At 57.6% G+C, this 19,336-nt stretch overlaps 1 protein-coding gene across 1 annotated transcript; it reads left to right on the top strand.

Annotated features, from left to right (window-relative positions):
• Window positions 1-318: 318 nt before the first annotated feature.
• On the top strand, window positions 319-12,649 carry MYLK2 (myosin light chain kinase 2). The gene is made up of 13 exons (XM_047069876.1): window positions 319-370; window positions 841-918; window positions 1,027-1,369; window positions 2,287-2,588; window positions 4,144-4,249; window positions 4,838-4,931; window positions 7,175-7,284; window positions 7,369-7,510; window positions 10,028-10,098; window positions 10,238-10,366; window positions 11,161-11,313; window positions 11,516-11,648; window positions 12,569-12,649. The coding sequence occupies exons 1-13, from the start codon at window positions 319-321 to the stop codon at window positions 12,647-12,649; spliced, it is 1,794 nt and encodes a 597-aa protein (XP_046925832.1).
• The last annotated feature ends 6,687 nt before the right edge of the window (window positions 12,650-19,336 follow it).

Here is a 19,336-nt window from a genome sequence, read left to right as displayed (position 1 = left end):
CCGAGCTGCATGGCCCCTGGTGTAAGAGATCCTCTCCTCCGTCCCCGCCTCCCCTGCCCGCGCCCCTGCCTCCGCCTCTGCCCACCCAGCCCAATCCCTTACAACTGCCCCAGGACTGCTTCTGGGCAGCCGCTGCAAGTCAGACGGCCCTCAAGTTGCCCCTCTCTGCTCCAGGTACCTTTCTCCCCTCAGTCAGCTGGCCCTGGCTCCTCTCGGCCAGACAAGAGGAGGAATCTGACAGCCTGACACACCTCACTCTTCTTTCTGCAGCTAGAAAGACTTGAGTTAGACAAGCAGAAGCACACGCCTCCCTACCTCATGGCGACAGCAAACGGAGCAGTCGAGCTGGGAATCCAGAGCCCATCGACAGGTGCCAAGCTGGGGCAGGAGACAGAGGGAGGAGCCTGGGAAGGGGCGTTTGAATCCAGGGCTGGGCCCATTCCTCAGTGGGAGTTCTGTGCCCCAGGCCTTTTTGTATGGCGTATGAAAGACCCAGAAATTACAACTATCTCTGGGTGATGTTGGGCTGGGTTGAGGGCCTGCATGAAGCCCTCCTTGGAAAGAACGGGAAAATGGGAAGCCCCCATGCATGGCATCTAAACATCCTGGGCAAGGGACAGTGGGGGCATCAAGGCGCATTAGAGGACCAGAAGTCTCCCAAAAGGGCCTCCCAGGTCCCGGCAGCCCATCTCTAGAGCCCATCAGATGGCCCCAGAGGCTCAGTGGGACCAGCATTTGCAAATCGCTGCCTAGGTAGGCACCTGGGCCCAGAGCTGGTCTCTGGCCAGCCTGGCTGGGGGTGGTGGGTGGATCCTGACTGGTGTCTCACTTCCTTTGCAGACAAGGCACCTAAAGGTACAGCAGGTGAGGGACCCCCGGCTACGGAGAAAGAGCCTGGTCCACCAGATCTAAAGAAAGGTCCTGGGCCGCCAGATGGGAAGAAAGAACCTGGCCCCTCAAACCCAAAGGAAGAAACCAGTCCCCCGGATGCAAAGAAAAAACCTGGGCCCCCAGACCCAAAGAAAGAACCTGTTCCACCCACCCTGAAGAAAGACGCCAAAGCCGATGCCCTAGAGAAAGGGGACGGGTCCCCGGCCCAACCCTCAACGAGCAGCCAGGGCCCCGAGGGAGAAGGCGACCTGGGTGGGGGCCCTGCGGAGGGCAGCGCTGGGCAGGCAGCAGCCCTGCCCCAGCAGACCGCGACAGCGGAGGCCAGCGTCAAGAAGCCCAAGGCCAAGCAGGAGACCTCAGGCAGCCAGGGCCCCGGAGAGCCCAAGGTACACAAGAAGGCAGCCGAGGGCCAAGCAGGGGCCAGGAGGGGCTCCCCCGCCTTTCTGCACAGCCCGAGCTGTCCTGCCATCATCTCCAGGTGAATGCCCCCTGTCCGGCAGTGGGGACGGGTCTGAGGCTCTGGCCCCAGAGGTCATGCGTAGCTCCTCTGTTTTGGGCTTCGTTGTCACCATGTTCAGCGCTAGATTGGGTGGTTCTGAGACAGTCTAGCATCTGTCCTGGGCATTGGCTCCACTACCTTGTGCCCCTGCAGAAACCAGGGCGTGGTGAGCATTCATAGACACCAGGAATGTCAACACAGAGAGGTCCTCAAAGACCTCTTCTCTAAGCATCTGGAGTCCAGAGTTCCCCTTCCTCCATGAACTTGGTTCTAGCCAAGGGCAGGACTGAGATATCGGGGCGGGGGTGGGTGGGTAGGGAAGATAACTTACCTTCTTACTATAATGCGAAAAGATGACTAATAATCGGATTGATAGATCATTACTAATACTTTCATAAGCATGATATAGCACCAGTCTTAGGCAATCTGTTAGACTTACCTGAATGCTAACCACATGAATGATATTGAGATGTATTGTAAACCACAGTAGTAACACCGTATCAGTCAGAATTATATATTAATATCAGTTAATACCTTGATATCACTGATACGTGATCTATCGAATTACCACGGTCTTCGTGAATCAAGAGCCACACACTGTCCCTAATTGTAGCCACATAACAATTAACCAAAACAACAATCCTATTAGTAGATATTAATGATCTGTTAGTGCATTGATAGTCAAGATAGTGACCACAGACATTTATGGTATTATTAATGTCCCTTGACTTCATTCAAAGTGAATTTGGATGCATCACCCCATGCACTTGAGGGAGCGGTGGGGGATTGTATTAGCTCCAGATTGCAGGAGAGGCTCTGGAAGCATCGAGACCTCCCGGAGGCCAAAGCACAGCTCTGACTGCTAAAGGCATCATCTCTGCATCGTCATGTTCTAGGCCCGAGAAGCTGCCAGCTGAGAAACCCCCAAATGAGGCATCAGAGCTCATCTTTGAAGGGGTGCCTGTGACCCCCGGCCCCGCGGATCCCGGGCCAGCCACGGTGGCAGAAGGAGGGAAGGACATCCCGGCAGGCAGCCAGAAGGAAGCAGGAGAGAAGGCTCCAGGCCAGGATGGCCAGGCTAAGGTGCAAGGGGACACCTCAAGGGGGATCGAGTTCCAGGCTGTTCCCTCGGAGAAATCGGAGGTGGGGCAGGCCCTTGGTCCCACAGCCAAGGAAGAGGACTGCTTCCAGATTTTGGGTAGGCCAGGGGCAGGTTGGGGACTGGGGAGGGAGAGGGGCTCCCCAGATGTCCCCATGTCTCCCAGTTTGGAGCACTGAGTGTCGTATAACTCTAAGAAGTACAAGTTCCTGGTCCCTTCGGATGGAGAAACCGAGGCTTGGGGAAGGGGAAATGTAGCGAGTGCCCCAAATCCACAGCCAGGACAGGATCTGTGCCTGTCCAAACAGCCCCACTCCAGAGCTCACTTTTTGCACTCTCTTCTACTTTGTCTACGATGGGGTTGCGGGGCGGGGGGGAATTAGGCAGGTTTTGGAGCAGCACCAACTCTCTGGACAGTGGAATTTAAAGTCAGTCTGTAGAAGAGCTCAAAGGCCAAGCTTTGGTAGTTCAACTGCATCCTGGAGGGGGTAGGGAGGGTCATGAGAGCCATAGAGGGTTCATGAACTGAGGAGCACAGGTGTATGTGTATGGGAGCAGTGACCAAGGAAGCTGGGCACGTGAGATGGGGCAGGACTGTGGAGTGGCCTTAACTGATGGTCAGACAAGGAGCTGGGGGGTTAGTGGTCTATTAAGGAGGAGACATAGAGAGAGCATGAGTGGGCTTGGGGATCAGCTGAGTAGGGAAAAGGCTTGGGCAGGGGTGCAGCAGGGGTGGGGGTGGGGTGAGATGGGGTCAGGAGAGCCCAGAGTGTCCTGACACCCCCCTCCTCCAGGCTGAGGTGCCATGGAAGCCCAGTCAGCCCGCCTGGTCAGCGGCACGGTGCCACCCAGACAGGGTGGGAGGGCCTGGCGGCTGGGCAGCGGCCAGGAGCACTGCCTCCTCCCCCAAGCAGCAGCAGAGCCTCTGCCCCGCCCCCTTCAGAAATCACATCCTCGGGGTGACGGGACCTGAACAACCTCCAAGGGCCGTCAAATGTATCACCAGCCCGGCTTCCCTGCTGCCTCTTGCTATTTATAAAGAGGTTTCCATTCCCGATGACTCAGCCTGTGGGCCGCCAGGGCCCGCTGTTCCCCGTCGTCACCGCTAGGTGGCAGCCTCTCCCTACCAAACACCGCCTTCCCTGTCTCCTCCCGCCCTCGCCCTGCCCTTGGGCGGTGCCCAGTTCGGGGCAGCTTGTGGTGTTATTAGAGGGGATGGTAGGCAGGTCCAATCACCTACCCCATCATTCAGACATAGTAACGCTGATCTGGCGCTCCGCCATTATCGTCCCCACCCCACCCCGCCTTTTTTTTTTTTTTTTTTCTTTAATGGAAATGCAGATAGCTTGGGATGGAGACTTTCTACCTTATAATGTGGGAGGGCCCAAGAAATCCAATCAGCTGTCCCCATTGTTGTGCCAGGAGAAGCTGAGCCCCCTCTGACAGAGTCCCAAGGCCATTTTGTGTGTTGGTGGCAGAGCTGAAACTGGAAACTGGGCCCCCTAGCCCCTATCCTGGAGCCAGCTGTCCCCCAGGTATCATCACTTGGTGAACTTTGCTGGATGGGGCCCAGGCCAGGCAGGAGGGGGTGGTGGGGGGGGTACATCCTCAGCAGCTCCTGCCACCGACTGATGGCTCTGTTCTGCCTCCCCAGATGACTGTCCGCCACCCCCAGCCCCCTTTCCCCACCGCATCGTGGAGCTGAGGCCTGGGAACATCCACAGTCAATTCAGCCTGAACTCCAAGGAGGCGCTGGGCGGGTGAGAGCTGGGACCCGGAGCCCCTGGCCCACAGGCAGGAGCACATCGAGCACCCAGGGCCTCACGTCTTTCATGTACAAGGCCCCCACACACCCCGATTGGACATGATCTCTGTGGACACAATTACTTCTACGTGGTTAATAACCCCCATCGTACGCAAGCTGTCACATGCACTCACGCCCCCGTCTCTCACACAGATACACCATCGGCCATTCAGTGTTGCCCATAGGAGATGAATGGTATTTTCCTGGCTGTTTCAGTTTTAGGCACCACCCTGACCCCCGCAAGGTGCTTCATAAAAAACCCGCAGGTGACTTGCCCAGGGCCCCGGGGCCCATGCTTACCACAAGCCTGTGAGCTGTCACGCCAGGGGCCATCCTCTGGATGAGCCGACCTGTCCTGTGCCCGTGGTTTTTGTGGCTCAGCTACTGTCCCTGCAGTGGAGCTCATAGCTTCCGAACGGAGCCAGGCTGGCTGGGACAAGCGTACCGTCACAGAGGGGGATCCAGACGGGAACGGAACACAAGCCCCCTACCTCAGCCCTGTGTCCCCGGGAACCCCTTCACTCCCAACCTCTTCTCTCTTCAGCGGCAAGTTTGGAGCAGTCTGTACCTGCACGGAGAAAGCCACGGGCCTCAAGCTGGCAGCCAAGGTCATCAAGAAACAGACGCCCAAAGACAAGGTAGTAGGGGCTGGCTGCATGGGAGTGTGAGGGGGTCCTTGGAGTGGGGAGTGGGTACCTCTCACCTCCCTCTACCCGTATGTCTGCACCAGGGGTTTGCTGTGTGGACCTTGATGTTGCTGAAGGGGTCACTCAGATAGACAGATGGACAGGCAGACAACCCTGCCACAGGGCCTGAAGCCCCTACCCGTAAACAAGACGCCTCAGTTAGTGAACTTATCCTTGCGACTTCCCCTTCTAGGCACAGGACATTCAGGCCTTCTGTTTGGTTCAATTCAGCAAACACTCATGAGTGTGGGCTCTGGGCCAGGCCCTGTGCTGGGCCCTGGGGGTCCCCAAGGGAAGTGAATGTGGTTTCTGCCTTCAGGGAATGCCGAGGTAATCAGGCCCCGTCTAGAGCTGTGCCTCCACACCCAGCCCGGCCCGGTTCAGAGGAGGCCGAGGGCAGTGTTTATTTAAGGAATGAGTGAAGGAGTGGATGAATGAATGAATGAATGAGGGCAGAGGCTCACGTGAAGTGAGGGAGGGAGTCAGGTGTGTGAGGAGGTGATGACCGTCTAGCAACCTGTTGTGGTGAGGGCTGGAACTCAGGAAAGCTGGGGTGGGGGGTCAGGAAGGGGCTGTGGAGAAGGCTCCTGATTCAGCTGGCGGGTCTCTCTAGAACAAAGGCTTGAAGCAGAAGCTGATTCCGGTGGCGGGGCAGGGGAGAGAGTTTCAACCAGAGGGGAACCGTGAGGGGGAAGGCCTGAAGGCCAGAAACGGCAGAGACCTGCTGGGGACCCTTGGGTTGAGGCAGGGGAGCCGAGAAGTGAGCTGGTGGGCATTCGAGGCAGAGACCCAGCACCTGCAGAGGCCTGGAGCCTGGGAAGAGCATGAGAAGGAGCCCCAGAGGCCTGCAGCCCTGCCCCTCTGTCACGGCTCTATGCACGCTGGGAAGGCGTGTAGTTTCTCCCTGACTCTGCCTTTCTCCAACTCCCCTACTCGACTGCCGGGTCTCCAGGCCTCTGTCATAGACCTGGCTCGGCCTGGACGCTCAAGACACATGTGCTGTGGACATTAATTGGAGTCAGCTCTTGACTGCTTTCTTCCTGAGTACTTTTTCTGGGCCATTCGCTGCGCCAGGTGCCGGGGACCCGGTGGTGAAGTCCGTGGGTCCCTGTCCTCATGGGCTGACAAGCTAGAGAGGAGGAGCAGACAACTAAAAGCAAGCACAAAGCATGGCGTCAGGCACTGAGACGCGCTAGCAGGAAAAGTAAAGCGAGGCAGGGTACAGGGAGTGGGGGGCCAAGGGGGCCATAAAGATAGGGTGGTGAGGTCAAGGCCTCTCTGGGGAAGTGACGAGAGCGGTGAGATACGAATGAAGGAGTAGAATCGCAAGGAAAATGGGAAAAATTTGGGCAGTGACGTGATGCTGGGGGGCAAGGGGGCGGGCAGGGGGAGAGGCTTGATTTGTGGCATCTGGCAATATCCCTGGTGTCAATATTCCTACTGTGGCTATCAAGCTACCGGTGTGACAGGTGGCTTTCAGCCTCTCTGAAAGTGACAGTTTAGCAGCCTCGACTAGGAAGGCAGTGATGGAGCAGGTGAGAAGGCACTGACTGGGTTTGTAATCCAAGAGGGTTTCCTGATGGCGGGTGTGAGGGAGTAAGAACGCGGGGAAATCTGAGATAGCCTCTAACTTTATGTCCTGCGCACCTGGGCCAGGGGTCATGCCCTGTTGCTAACAGGCAAGCTGAGGGCAGCTCAGTTGTGGGGAGGGGGCCACATCGAGGGTTTCATTTGGATCTGAGAGACTCCGCATGTCACTTGGACATCCAAGGGGAATGGCAGTTAGGCATTTGCAGCTGTTGGCGCCTGGAGTTCAAGGGTGCAGTCAGAGGTGGAAGTACGTATTTGGGGATCAATTACATTTGGATAGAACGGCAGGTACTGGGGCTTGAGGAGGATGCCCGGGGAGAGTGGTGAGCGGAGGACTGGCCCTCGGGCACCCCCGTGTTCAGGCGGGAGGAGAAGGGGAAGATCTGGCAAAGGAATGGTGTCCCAGCAGGAATGACCAGGAGTAAGGACACAGTCTCGGGAGTGGGGAGAGATAGGAGGCAGGGAGGCCAGCAGGGAGGAGGCCGGGCAGTGGTCCGGACCTGAAAGGTGCAGCCTGACAGGTCCAGCCAAGGGCAGAGGGGTGGAGGGTGGAGGACAGGGAGTGGTGACACTCAGGTGGGGCCCCTGGCTTCCCTGGTCCCCAGGAAATGGTGATGCTTGAGATCGAGGTTATGAACCAGCTGAATCACCGCAACCTGATCCAGCTCTACGCGGCCATCGAGACCTCGCACGAGATCGTCCTGTTCATGGAGTAGTGAGTGCTGGCAGTGGGGCAGGGGACCGGGTGGGGGTGCCAGCCGGCCCGGAAGCAAGCTTGTAGAGGGGTCTGTGCACACAGCATCGAGGGCGGCGAGCTCTTCGAGAGGATTGTGGATGAGGACTATCAGCTGACTGAGGTGGACACCATGGTGTTTGTCAGGCAGATCTGTGATGGGATCCTCTTCATGCACAAGATGCGGGTTCTGCACCTGGACCTCAAGGTACTGGAGCTGGGGCCTCCTGGGAGGGGTCAGGAGCAGCATCCGACCACCTGAAACCTGGTGGCAACCAGCTATCCCTCCGCCCCTCCCGTCGGTCCTTCTCTTCCTCCCTCCATCCTTGTATCTATACATCCCGAAGGGTTTATTGAGTCTTCACTAAGTACCAGGAGCCAGGGCTACAAGACAGAGTGAAAGAGACTTGGTCCTAGCTCTCAGGGCGTCTAGTCTAGTGCTAAGTACACATCTCTTACAGTCCTGGGAGCCCCAAGTGCACGGTCTCACGTAATGAACTTGCTAAGTGTTGCTAACGCGTCCGCCTCAGTGCTGGCCCCTTGTAGGCGCCGCGAGTGTTTATTGATTCATCCCACAAGTATTTGTGGAGGGCCTACTCTCTGCCAGGCAGTGTTCTAGGTGGTGGAGATCAGGAGTGAACAAAGCAGGTAAAAACGCCTGCCCTCCGGGAACTTATGTTCCAGAAGGGGAGTCAGAAAAACAAATCAATTACGTATAGCATCAGTGCAGCAACACACACGTGATAGGCACTAACAAAAACGTTCAGTGAGAGGATATTCACATCCCTCCTCTGACCCTGCTCAGTAACTTGCAGGTAGGGGGTCAGGGACAGAGCGAATCGGGTTTATGCATCATGCCAGCTGTGGTCAACTGGAGCTCGGCGATGCCGGCCGTGGTGCAGAGTAAGCAGGGGCAGCGTGAGTGCTGGGTGTCACGTTTGCAGGATAATCGGCAGGGCTGGTGGAGAATACGGAGCATGACCACTGCGGTGAGTTAGCACCCGCTGGCCTCGTGGATAGTCCTTTCGCTCATTCACTCGACAAATATGTATCGAGTACCTGTGCCGTGCTAGGCTGCTTCTGTGCTGCTGTGCACGGTGCTGGGCACGGGCGTTACCATAGGGATGGCGAAGGACACGCCCCTTTCCCCCCGGGAGCCTACAGGTTAGTGGGGGAAACGGACCTTCCTCAAAGAGATCATCTGAAACCGGAAAAGCGTTGTGAAAAGTACATGAGAGTAACGGGGAGACGTACGAGGTGAACTTGGAGGAGCATGCAAAGGCCAGAGCAGGCCCGGGGCTGGCCAGCACCTGTACCGCGGGCTCACTTGGGGTCAGAGCTGTTTGGGGCGTATGCGCCTTCCGACAGCCCGCGGGGCGGGTGTGCTGTGAGCATCCGCCCTGACAAGTGAAGCCAGGAGAGTAAGGAGATGGGTTCCAACGGGCCAACGTGGTGGCAGGGAATCTGAGGGGTGGTTGTAATAACCAAGGGCCCAGAGGGTGGCGGCCGGGACCAGTGGCAGGGACGGAAGGTGGCCAGACGGTGGCTACATTCTGAAGCTAGAGCCAGTCTGATTTGCTGAGGGTTTGGATGGGGGAGGAGGCAGAGGGCAGGGAGAGGAAAGAGCAGGGTGACTCCTGAGTTTCTGGCCAGAGCTGGTGCCTGCACGTGGCATTGGAGGCCTCCCGTTCCCCCCGTGAAAGCCACTGCCCCTGGGGTAGAGCAGGTCCCCAGTTAAAATGAAGTGCCCTGGGAAGAAGCTCATTCTGAAGCCTCTCTATCCTGAAATGTGTTTTTTCAGGAGAGCAGTAGGTTTCTCCTCGAAGAGGGGTTTCGTGGTCAAGTAAGCTGGGTGACCCATGGCCCGACAGCCCTTCCCAGGGCTCCTCGGGAACTCTCAGACCAGGAGGAGGTCTGAGTCTGTGTCACTTCCCCCAAAAGGTCGCACCCTGGGAGCTTTCTTTTCTTTCTCTGTTTTGTTCGAACACCAGGTGAGCGGGTGTCATTAGTGTCCTGCTCTGAGCGGATGCCTCGGTTCAGAAAGCGCCTTCAGAAAGCATGCTGTCAGGGTGCTCTAGTCAAACGCCCACAGAGCCCAGATGTGTAACAGGGGCCAGGCCAGGGCCGTGAAGGCCCCCGGGGAACCAGGGGACTGACTAGCACCCGTCGGGAATCACTGACAACTCACCCCGAGCGGTGTGTGGCCATGAGGCGAGGGCTTCTGTTGTTTCGGGAGGTGCAGAAGATCTGGAAAGCAGGGTTTTTGTGTGAAGTCTCCTGCCTTTGAACCATTGTTAACTACCAAAAATGTTTCTGCCTTGCAATGTCAGATTAGCCCCGTGTCCTCGGGTTACAGGAGGAGAAAATGGAGGCCCAGAGCAGGGAGGGACCGGCCTCACAGGAACTTCACTCACACACTCTCCTGTGCTGGGGCCACAGGATTCCCAGGAGCCTTGGCTGAGCACCTACCCGGTGCCTTAGTTAGACATTGGTGGGGGGAACAGGGAGGCAGGGAGGGGACAGTCCCTGCCCTGGGAAAGTCCCTCTCTGGGCTGCGGGATCCTCATCTGTGCCTGGAACAGGCAGGCCCGGGGGGTCACTGATCGGCCGCCCACACTGGCAGCCTGGGCCTCTGCTCCAGAGAGCCCGAGACATGGGTGGACCTGGGTGGGGACGAAGGGTGAGCCAGGTCAGAGGTCAATCCGGGCCACCCCCTTCTCCTCAGCCAGAGAACATCCTGTGTGTCAACACCACGGGCCATTTGGTGAAGATCATTGACTTTGGCCTGGCACGGAGGTACCACCTCAGTGGGGGCGCGGGGGGAGAGGGGAAGGGCAGGGCAAGCCTCTGAGGTGGGCAGGGGGCAGGGGAGGAGCGGAGGGTGCTGGCACGCGGGCTGGGGTCTGCACTCTGAGCTCTTGCTCTCACCCCCAAGGTATAATCCCAACGAGAAGCTGAAGGTGAATTTTGGGACCCCAGAGTTTCTGTCACCTGAGGTGGTGAATTATGACCAAATCTCCGATAAGACAGACATGTGGAGTATGGGGGTCATCACCTATATGCTGTGAGTCCTGAGAGAATGTGGTGTCTGTGGGACTGGGCATGTGGGTGGGCAGCTGGGGCCAAAATTGGCCCTGGGGTCCTGGTGGGATAGGTCCCATCTCTCCACTCCCTCAGGAAGGGGGTTGCTGGGGTTGGGAGTGCTAGGGAGAACCAAGAGAAGGGAACTTTGTACCCATTTTATAGATGGAGAAATGAAGGCCCCTAAAGGCATAGTGTCCTAGCCTAAGGCTCTGGACAGCAGACCTTTATGACTCAGGGTGGGGGCAGAGGGGCAGCAGACATCTTTCATGCACTCATCATTCCTCTTCTCCATTGTAACCTGGGAAGCTGGGATGATTATGCCCATTTTACAGATGAGAAGAGTGAGGCTCAGAGAGGGGAAGTGACTTGCCCAAGGTCACCCAGCCAGTCAAACCCAGGTCTGTCCCACTCAAGAAGCTGGGGGTCGGGGCACCTGGGTGGCTCAGTCAGTTGAATGTCCGACTTTGGCTCGGGTCATGATCTCACAGTTCGTGAGTTCGAGCCCCGCGTCGGGCTCTGTGCTGACAGCTCAGAGCCTGGAGCCTGTTTTGGATTCTGTGTCTCCCTCTCTCTCTGCTCCTCCCCTGCTCACATGCTGTTTCTCTCTCAAAAATAAATAAAGATTTAAAAAATAATGATTAAAAAAAAAGAAGCTGGGAGTCTTTTCAGCTCATGGTGCTGCCTTCTAGGGTCTGCCTCCATCCCCTGAGCCCCCAAAGGTGACTCAGGGTCCCCAATTTCATCTCCCTGCCCCCTGACATCCCCTCTCTCCAGGCTGAGTGGCCTCTCCCCCTTCCTGGGAGACGATGACACAGAGACCCTAAACAATGTTCTCTCTGCCAACTGGTACTTTGACGAGGAGACCTTTGAGGCCGTGTCTGATGAGGCCAAAGACTTTGTCTCCAACCTCATTGTCAAGGACCAGAGGTGAGGCTCACCCCAGGACACAAACCCCGTGTGTGCAAGCCCAGTGCGTGCGTGCCTGTGTGTGTATGTGTGTGTGTGTGTGTGTGTGTGTGTGTGTGTGTTTGTGTGTGCACTGCAGGGCAGGAAGAGGGCCGGGCAGCGGCTGGGCTCTGGTGTTTCGCAGGCATTCCGCCCATCCTCACCGCACTGCCCCCTCCCACAGGGCCCGGATGAGCGCTGCCCAGTGCCTCGCCCACCCCTGGCTCAACAACCTGGCAGAGAAAGCCAAGCGCTGTAACCGCCGCCTCAAGTCCCAGATCTTGCTTAAGAAATACCTCATGAAGAGGCGCTGGAAGGTACCACTGGACACGGTGGGGAGGAGGGAGGGGCTGCAGGCGGGAAGAGCTCCTGGCACCAGATCCCAGGCCCCACCAGCCCTGCCTTGGCAGTTTCTATCGACCAGGCCTAGCCCTGTCTGGAAAACAGGGTTGGCTTTTCTCTCTCTGTCCCGGGCTGGTTCCTCTCCTGGAGTAGTGACCCTCCACCCACCCCCTAGAAGCATCTATCACTTCTAGGCATGGGGAACACACCAGTGGACAAAAGAGACAAAGATTTTAATTTTTATGGACTTACTTTGGGTAGGCGGGAGGGGGGGGGATATTAAAAGAGGTTAAGGAAGGGCTCTAGAAAAGAATGAGGATGCTCAGGAGTGCCAGGGGAGAGGTTGCATTTCCTAATAGGGTGGTCAGGAAAGGCCCACTGTGAGAGAGCATGTGAACAAAACACCTGAAAGCAGTGAGGAGTAAGCCATGCTGGTACTGGGGAGAAGAATGTTCCAGGAAGAGGGAATAGCCGGTGCAAAGGCCCTGAGGCAGAAGTGTGGTTGGCAAGTGTGAGGAACAGGTGGGGTGGGCAGTAAGGCTGGAGGGGAGTAGGCAAGGGGTTAGGGAGATGAAATCAGAGATGGATGGGAGGCAGGGGGTGGAGGGACTTGTTGGCCATAGCAAAGGGCTTATGTTTTACTTGGAGCGAAATAGGAGCCACTGAAGCATCTAGAGCAGAGAGGTACTCAGGTTTGGCTGCCATACCTGTTGAATAAGGACCGCGCCCTGGAAGATACGGTATCATGGCACCTCCTGTGGCCACTCTGGGTACTGCACCCTCCCTCCACCTGGCCTTTGGGGAATGAAGGAGACCTACTTAGGGGACGCTCTGCTGGACCACAGCTTCTCCTTTGCCCCGAGGCTGACTGGGACATTTCTCCCTCATCCCTCAGAAAAACTTCATTGCCGTCAGTGCTGCAAACCGCTTCAAGAAGATCAGCAGCTCGGGGGCACTCATGGCTCTGGGGGTCTGAGCCCCGGGAGCGCCTGAGGCCTGGACGCAGCTGCACAGTGGCCGGGGCTGAGGCCACACAGCCCAGAAGGCCAGAGAAGACGGGCCAGATCCCCAGGGTGGGCTGGCTAGGACAAGGCTGCGCCAGGCTGGGAGGCTCGGGGCTCCCCACGACCCCGCGCAGCGACTGCTTCCCCGACGTGAGCTGCCTCAGATGTGGCCTGAATCGATCCTGCTAACGCCTCCCCAGACAGGGCCCTCCCCGGCCCCGTCTGTCACAGCCCAGATGCCACAGGCCCTGTTGTCCCCTCCCTGGCTCCCCCTCTTGGAATTGCTACCCCGGTGACCCCTGCTTGGCCTCACCTGGGGCATCGCTGGCCGGGGCTTGCTCCTAGCTGGAACGGGAAGGCTGGGGGTCCCAGCACGTGGGGCTTCTGCGGTTGTGGATGGGAGGCCCTTGGTGGGGCAGGAAGGCAGCGAGGCCAATTCCTGAGGCCCAGCTGCCAGGGGAACAGAGCAGGCTTTGTGAAAGAGGACCTCCATGCCCCCGCCCGCCTCCCCGCTCCCAACAGATAAGGCCTAGTACACACCATCTGGCCCGGCCCGGCCCGGCCCCCGCCCACCTTCCTTACGACCACCAACACACAGGAACTCCGTGTGAGAGAAGGACGCCCAGCCCAGGCCTGGCGGAGGGTGAGGGGAGAGGCCTGGGGGACAGGGAGACCACCCCCAAGCGTGCCTGAGGGCCAGGCTGGCCCAACCCAGCCACTCTGGACCCTCATCCCAAGGGTCATCCACGGCTTCAGATGATGGGGTCAGCAGGCCCAGGAGGAGGGGGAAAGCCATTGGGCAGTCCCCAACCTGCTCTCAGCTTGTGCCTTGTAAATAAATGTACAGGTTGGATGTGGCTCCCTTCCCTGTGTGTGTGTGTGTGTGTGCCCGCACTCGGGTGAGGTCAGAGAGGACTATTGTCCATCGAACACTGCCACGTGCCGGGCACTCTAGTGGCACTTGAGTGCATGGCGGGGTGGTTACTGGCGCGGCCCCGGGAGCCACACTGCCCAGCCCGCGATCGGGGCCAGTGGCTTCCCTACTTTGTGCCTCGGTTTGCTCATCTGTCACAGCACCATTATTGGATGCTTACTGTGTGCCAGGGTCCAGTCAAGTGCTTGTATGGATGTTAACTCATTTCTCTCTCACTGTAAGCTTATGAGGTAGATATTATTTCTTTTAAAAAAATTTTTTAATGTTTATTTTTGACAGAGAGAGAGAGAGAGAGAGACAGAGCATGAGTGGGGGAGGGGCAGAGAGCGAGGGAGACACAGAATGCGAAGCAGGCTCCAGGCTCTGAGCTGTCAGCCCAGAGCCCTACGCGGGGCTCGAACTCACAGACCGCGAGATCACGACCCGAGCCGAAGTGGGGCTCTCAACCGACTGAGCCACCCAGGGGCCCCAATATTATTATTATTTCTATTTTACAGAGGAGAAAACTGAGGCTTAGAGAGGGGAAGGAACTTGAAGGCTATTCAACAGGTCAGAAGCTGGAGCATGAAATGAACTCTTCTGTCCCCCAGAGCAAGGCTCTGCCCTGCTTCTCGCCAGAACAAAGTGTGAGCAGAAAACAGAGGCTCCGGGTGGCATCAGAAGTTCGGGCAGGACTGTGGTGCCTTCGCTGGAGCTGCACGGATGGGGGTCTCCTCAGAGGCCTGCGAGGAGGGCGGGGGGAGGAGAGAGCTGTTCTCTGCTCTTCCCCATGGGCCATAGCCTGCTCCGCCCCAGGCCTGCATACAATGCAGGGGAGGGGGCTCCATCCGCTGGAGAGGGCAGCCCAGGGGGCAAGAGAGCTTAACACTAATAGGGCACAGCCTTTCCGGCTGTGAGGACAGCTGAGTCAGAGGTGGGACTGGCCTACGTGGGACAGCAGGTCTGCCTGCTTGGGGTGAACTGGTTCCAGCAGGAATGGCAGGGACAGCAGTTCGCACGCATTGAGCCCTGCTGGGTACCAGCCCTGGTCCAGCTCTATGTGTTCATGATCGCACTGATTACTCATGGTGAGCCCGCGTGGCAGGCACTGTGTTATGTCCATTTCTCAGATGGGGAAACCAAGCCTCAGGGAGGTTAAGCTACTTTCTCAGGGTCACACAGCTCGTCGATGGCAGAGCCAGGATTTGTACCCGGACTATGGGGCCCAGAGCCCCTGCTCTTAACCGTTACACTGCCTACCTTTTGAGAAATCTTGGACTTGCCCACCTACCGAGACCTTGACAGTTCACCCCTACCTCCCCTGCCTCCGTGAATATTGGCCTGGAGGGCAAGGCCAGGGTTCTCGCCCCCTACCCTGGCCCCGTACCAGCAGGTGAGTGCAGCATCCCATGGCAGCAGGTGCCACACGGGCGGGGTGTGGCAGACTTTGGGGACTAAGCCTGGGGGTCTTGCACTCAGGGTTTGAGAAGCCTGGGGAGCCTGGCTTGGGCTCTTGATGGGACTCGTGCTTATGGGCAAGGCCCCCAGGGCTGTAGATCCCTGCCGGCCTGCCTGCCCGCCTGCCTGCTCACCACCTGCCAGCTGGGCCAGGCCTGTGGTTTCCTCTGAGTTCTCTCAGTCGCTGGCCCCCACCCAGGCTGAGCCTCGGCCACACAGCGTGATGATGAGGGATGAGTCACAGCCGTGGGGCGGGGGGTGAGGAAATGAGGTCCGGCCACAGCAGAGATCCAGGGCCTGGATCCAGCTGGGGAAACCGAGGCCAAAACAAGGAAGGCCCCTCGGCAGAGAACCCAGGCCCCTGGACTCTGGGTGCAAGTCTCAGTCTCCTCCTCTACGGTATGCAAACGGCAGCCTCAGCTCTGCTCCCCACTGCTACTCCTAGGGCCATTGTGACAGTCGCAAGATGGGATAGGGTGCCCATTTACCATATTTCACAGATGAGGAAACAGGTTCAGAGAGGGCAGGCGACTTGCCCAAGACCACACAGTAAACGAACATGTCCTAGGAAGGAAGCCCACCCAGAACCGTGGAACAGGGCTGATCACTGCTTCTGTCCCTATCACCTCCTAGGAGCGCATCTTGGAAAGCTCTTTCTGATTTATCAGGGGCCCTCCTTTGTGCCTCCCCTGGTCTCTGGAGGTAAAGGATATAGACTCAACAATATGGATGGGGAAATGAGGGTTCAGAGAGATTTTGTCCCCTCCAAGGGCCACAGAGCACACTCAGAAAAAAAGCTACGGTGGCAGCCTTCAGTGTGGGGCTGAGTTTCTGCCTCTGGGCAGGCCTGGGCCCCAGCCCCATTACCACCACTAGAACCCCCATCCCCAGCAGCCTCGAAGGAAAAAGCTTCTCACCCTAGGGGCCATCCTGGTGGAGAGAGTGAATCCACGGCTCTTTGGGGCCTGCCAGCTGGAGCCAGGGCCAGGGCCAAGGCTCTGGTCTGTGATTCTTCAAGTCCCGGGTGCCAGCTGTGAGTATCCCCTAGCTGGTTGTGCCCTGCCGTAGTGCCTGGTTGTGGGTCGGTTCCTCAGGCACGGGGCCCATTACAATGCTGACGCTGTGATCTTCCCTGCAAGGTGCTTCCTGGGGCCACAGGGCCATGAGCTTCCCCTCCCTGCTTGGGGTCCTGGGCACCCCCTTGTGGGCTAAGAAGGGTTAACACCCTCAATGGAACAGCTCCTCCTGGCTGATTCCAGCCCAGAAAGCGTTCCTCCAAGACTATTTCCTGCCTCTGGGCCTTGGCCAGGCCCACAGTGACCACCCCCATGGGTCTGAGGCCGCATCTGGTTTGGATTACACCAGGCCTGGTGACGCTGCCTCTTCCTGTCTGCGTCCAGTGGCCTTGAATTCCACTGGCCACCTTGGACCCAACGGGGCAGTGGTGGGAAAAGATTCAGCCAGTGACAGGGTTGCCCGAGGGTGGGAAGCGGCCAGCGTTGGCCTGAAGGAGGTGCATACCTGCGCCGAGCTCCCATGCGTGCAGCTGCCCACACACCTGTTCCTTTCGGCACGTTAACTCTGCGATTTACTGAGCGCCAGGCACAGTACTGAGTGATTTCCATTTATGAACTCATTTCATCCTCACCCTGTGAGTGGGTATTTTCCTTAGGTATTTCATTCAGATGAGGCAGCCGAGGTTCAGGGAGTTTGTGGACAGGTCTCTGGGTTCCCAGCCAGTAAACAGTGGGGTCACGATGCAAAGCAGACAGTCCTACTTCTGACACATCCAATCATGTCACAGCTGTTTGTTGAGTCCCTTCTCTGGGCCTGGCCCCAAGCTAGAACCCAGAGGTGAACTGTGGGCACGGTCCCCACCCTCAGGGAGCTCACAATGTCTGGAACCCTACCAGGTGGGAGGTTGGGGGTCAGGGCGAAGCTGGAGGGCCTCAGAAGAAGACACTAACCCCCATTCTCTTCTTTTCAATGGCAGCGAGTGACATCCAAGCTGAGGGCAAATAAGGGGCAGGCCTTTTCCAGATGGCATGAGGTGGGTGTTCCAGGCAGAGGAGATCACATGTCCAAAGACCTGTAGCTAAGGGCAAGCTTGTCTTGGAGCATTCCAGTATGGCAATAGGGAGACATGGAGGGGTTTTGAGCAAAGGAGGCACAGGGCCAGATCTGTGGTTTACAAGGATCTCTGAAGCCAGGGAGGTTGGTGAGTGAGAGAGGGAGACTGGAGGCAGGGAGGCCAGAACGAGGCTTGGCCAGGTTGGCTTGAGAGGTTAAAGAGAACTGTCAGGGACCGGAGGCAGACGCAGGTCTCATGAGCCTCTAGGGAGACAGGCTGATGACAGGGAGACTGCACTCGGGTCACACAGAATGGGGTTCTAATCTACTTATTTGCCCTCTCTGAGCCTCAGTTTCCTGTCTGCAAAATGGGGTAATAATAGCACCTGCCCCCCAGAGACAGTGCATTACATGGGGTGTGTGGATAGAGCAGGTGGCATAGGCTGCTGAGCTTACTTGTTCCACAACTATTTCTTCAGCCCCTACAGTGTTCCAGACAGTGTTCTAGGTCTGGAACAGCCAGGAGACACAAATCTCTGGCCTTGGGGAACTTTATTCTAGGTGGGAGAATTCTGACCGGCAGTAGTGAATTTGGAATGCGTTGATGGGGTGGGTGGGGGCAGTGTCTGGGAAGGCTTCTCTGAGGACGTTTGAACAGAGATCGAAGGGTATTCAGGGCATATTAGTGGAGACTGTTCCCAGCAGAAGGAAGAGCAGGTACAAAGGCTGTTTGGAGTGAGAACAGGGCTGGCACGGGCAGAGCCAGACGGCACGGGCCCATGGGACGTGGGCTTTTGCTCTGAATTGGGTCAGGGAGCCCCTGGGGGCTCCTCTGAGATTTAACCCAGGGCGAATGGATGAATGGGCGGGTGGCCATGACTCCATTTCTCCACTCAGCAAACCTTTATTGAGGGCCTGCTGTGTGCTAGTCACCGGGCTAGGGAAGTAGGTAAAATGAATAACGCAGACCCAACCCCTCCTCCCTGAAGCTTACATTCTAAGTCAGAGACACAATAAAAAGTGAATACGCGTAGAAATGCATAAATCCACGTTGCAACAGGTGCCTGGTGGAGGACACAAATAGGATGCAGAGATGGAGAATAATCTAGGGGCGTCTAATCAGGGGCATGAGGGGAGGCTTCTCTGAGAAGGTGATATTTAACTTGGCCTCTGGATGTTGAGAGGTCAGCCCGTGGGGAGTGAGCGTGCCAGGTGGAGGGGACGGCCAGCGTGAGGGCCTAGAAGTGGAAACGACACTCACCAGTGAGTTGGCTGTCTTCAGGAGCAGGAGGGTCAGCCTCTCATTTGTATCCAAAACAGATCAGGGCTCCCTGAGGGCTGTGGTCAGGAGGAGGCAGCCCTTGGCTTTCCAGGGGCCACCACGCAGGATTCTGGCTGTGTGACTAAATGGCCTGTTTTTAGCCTGGAACCACTTCCTTTGGCCCCACCAGCTGCCTCCCTGTCACCACCCAGTTAACCAGTGGGGAGGGAGTAGGGATTAGGCGCCTCCGGATGTCGGGGGACAGAAGTTTGCCCTCCCCGCCCCCCCACCCCCAGCAAAGGAAGGGGCAGACAGACCAGGCTGAGGCCACCAGGCCCTTCAGTGGGGCTGTCTTAACTTCTGATGTCATTCTTGTTGGCTGAATTGTAATCATGGTATGTACGATGAGGCTTTGCACATACCAGTCCTGGGGGCTGAAATCATTACCCCCAGGTTACGGATGAACAAAGTGGTTCTCAGAGAGGCAAGTCCACTTGCTCAAAGTTGCACAGCAAGGAAGTGACAGAGCTGGGATGTGAACCCAGCCAGTTGGGCTCCAGAGCTCCTGCTTTTAGCCCCTGGCAGCCTGGCCTTCGGGAGTGATGGGAGCCTGTGTTGGGACAGCCTGTTTTGGCTGAAGACTGGATTGCAAGGTTCCGTATACTCGCTGCAGGCAGACATGACAGGCTGGCCGGCCCAACCTCCCCCTTTGTCCTCATCAATGTGGCAGCCTCAGAGTGGCCCGCCCTCATCAGGACAGGGTCTCCGGGGCCCCTGGCTCAGGCGCTGTCTGGGGTGTGGGGAGCGTTGAGCTCTGGACAGTGGAATGCCATAAACGGGGGAAGGAAGCGGGTGGGCGAAAGAGCGGCGGGGAGATAAAATGTGGAGGGTGGAGGAGTCTGAGGAAGGCCCGGCCCTGCGGGTGGGGGTGGCGGGCTTCCCTGGGGGCAGGGAGAG

The sequence above is a fragment of the Lynx rufus genome, unplaced genomic scaffold (genome assembly GCF_022079265.1).
Source record: "Lynx rufus isolate CCGP_SWC_20201006 ecotype Redwood Valley unplaced genomic scaffold, mLynRuf1.p SCAF_8, whole genome shotgun sequence".
Lineage (NCBI taxonomy): Eukaryota > Metazoa > Chordata > Mammalia > Carnivora > Felidae > Lynx > Lynx rufus.
This window is presented reverse-complemented; position numbering and strand designations above follow the sequence as displayed.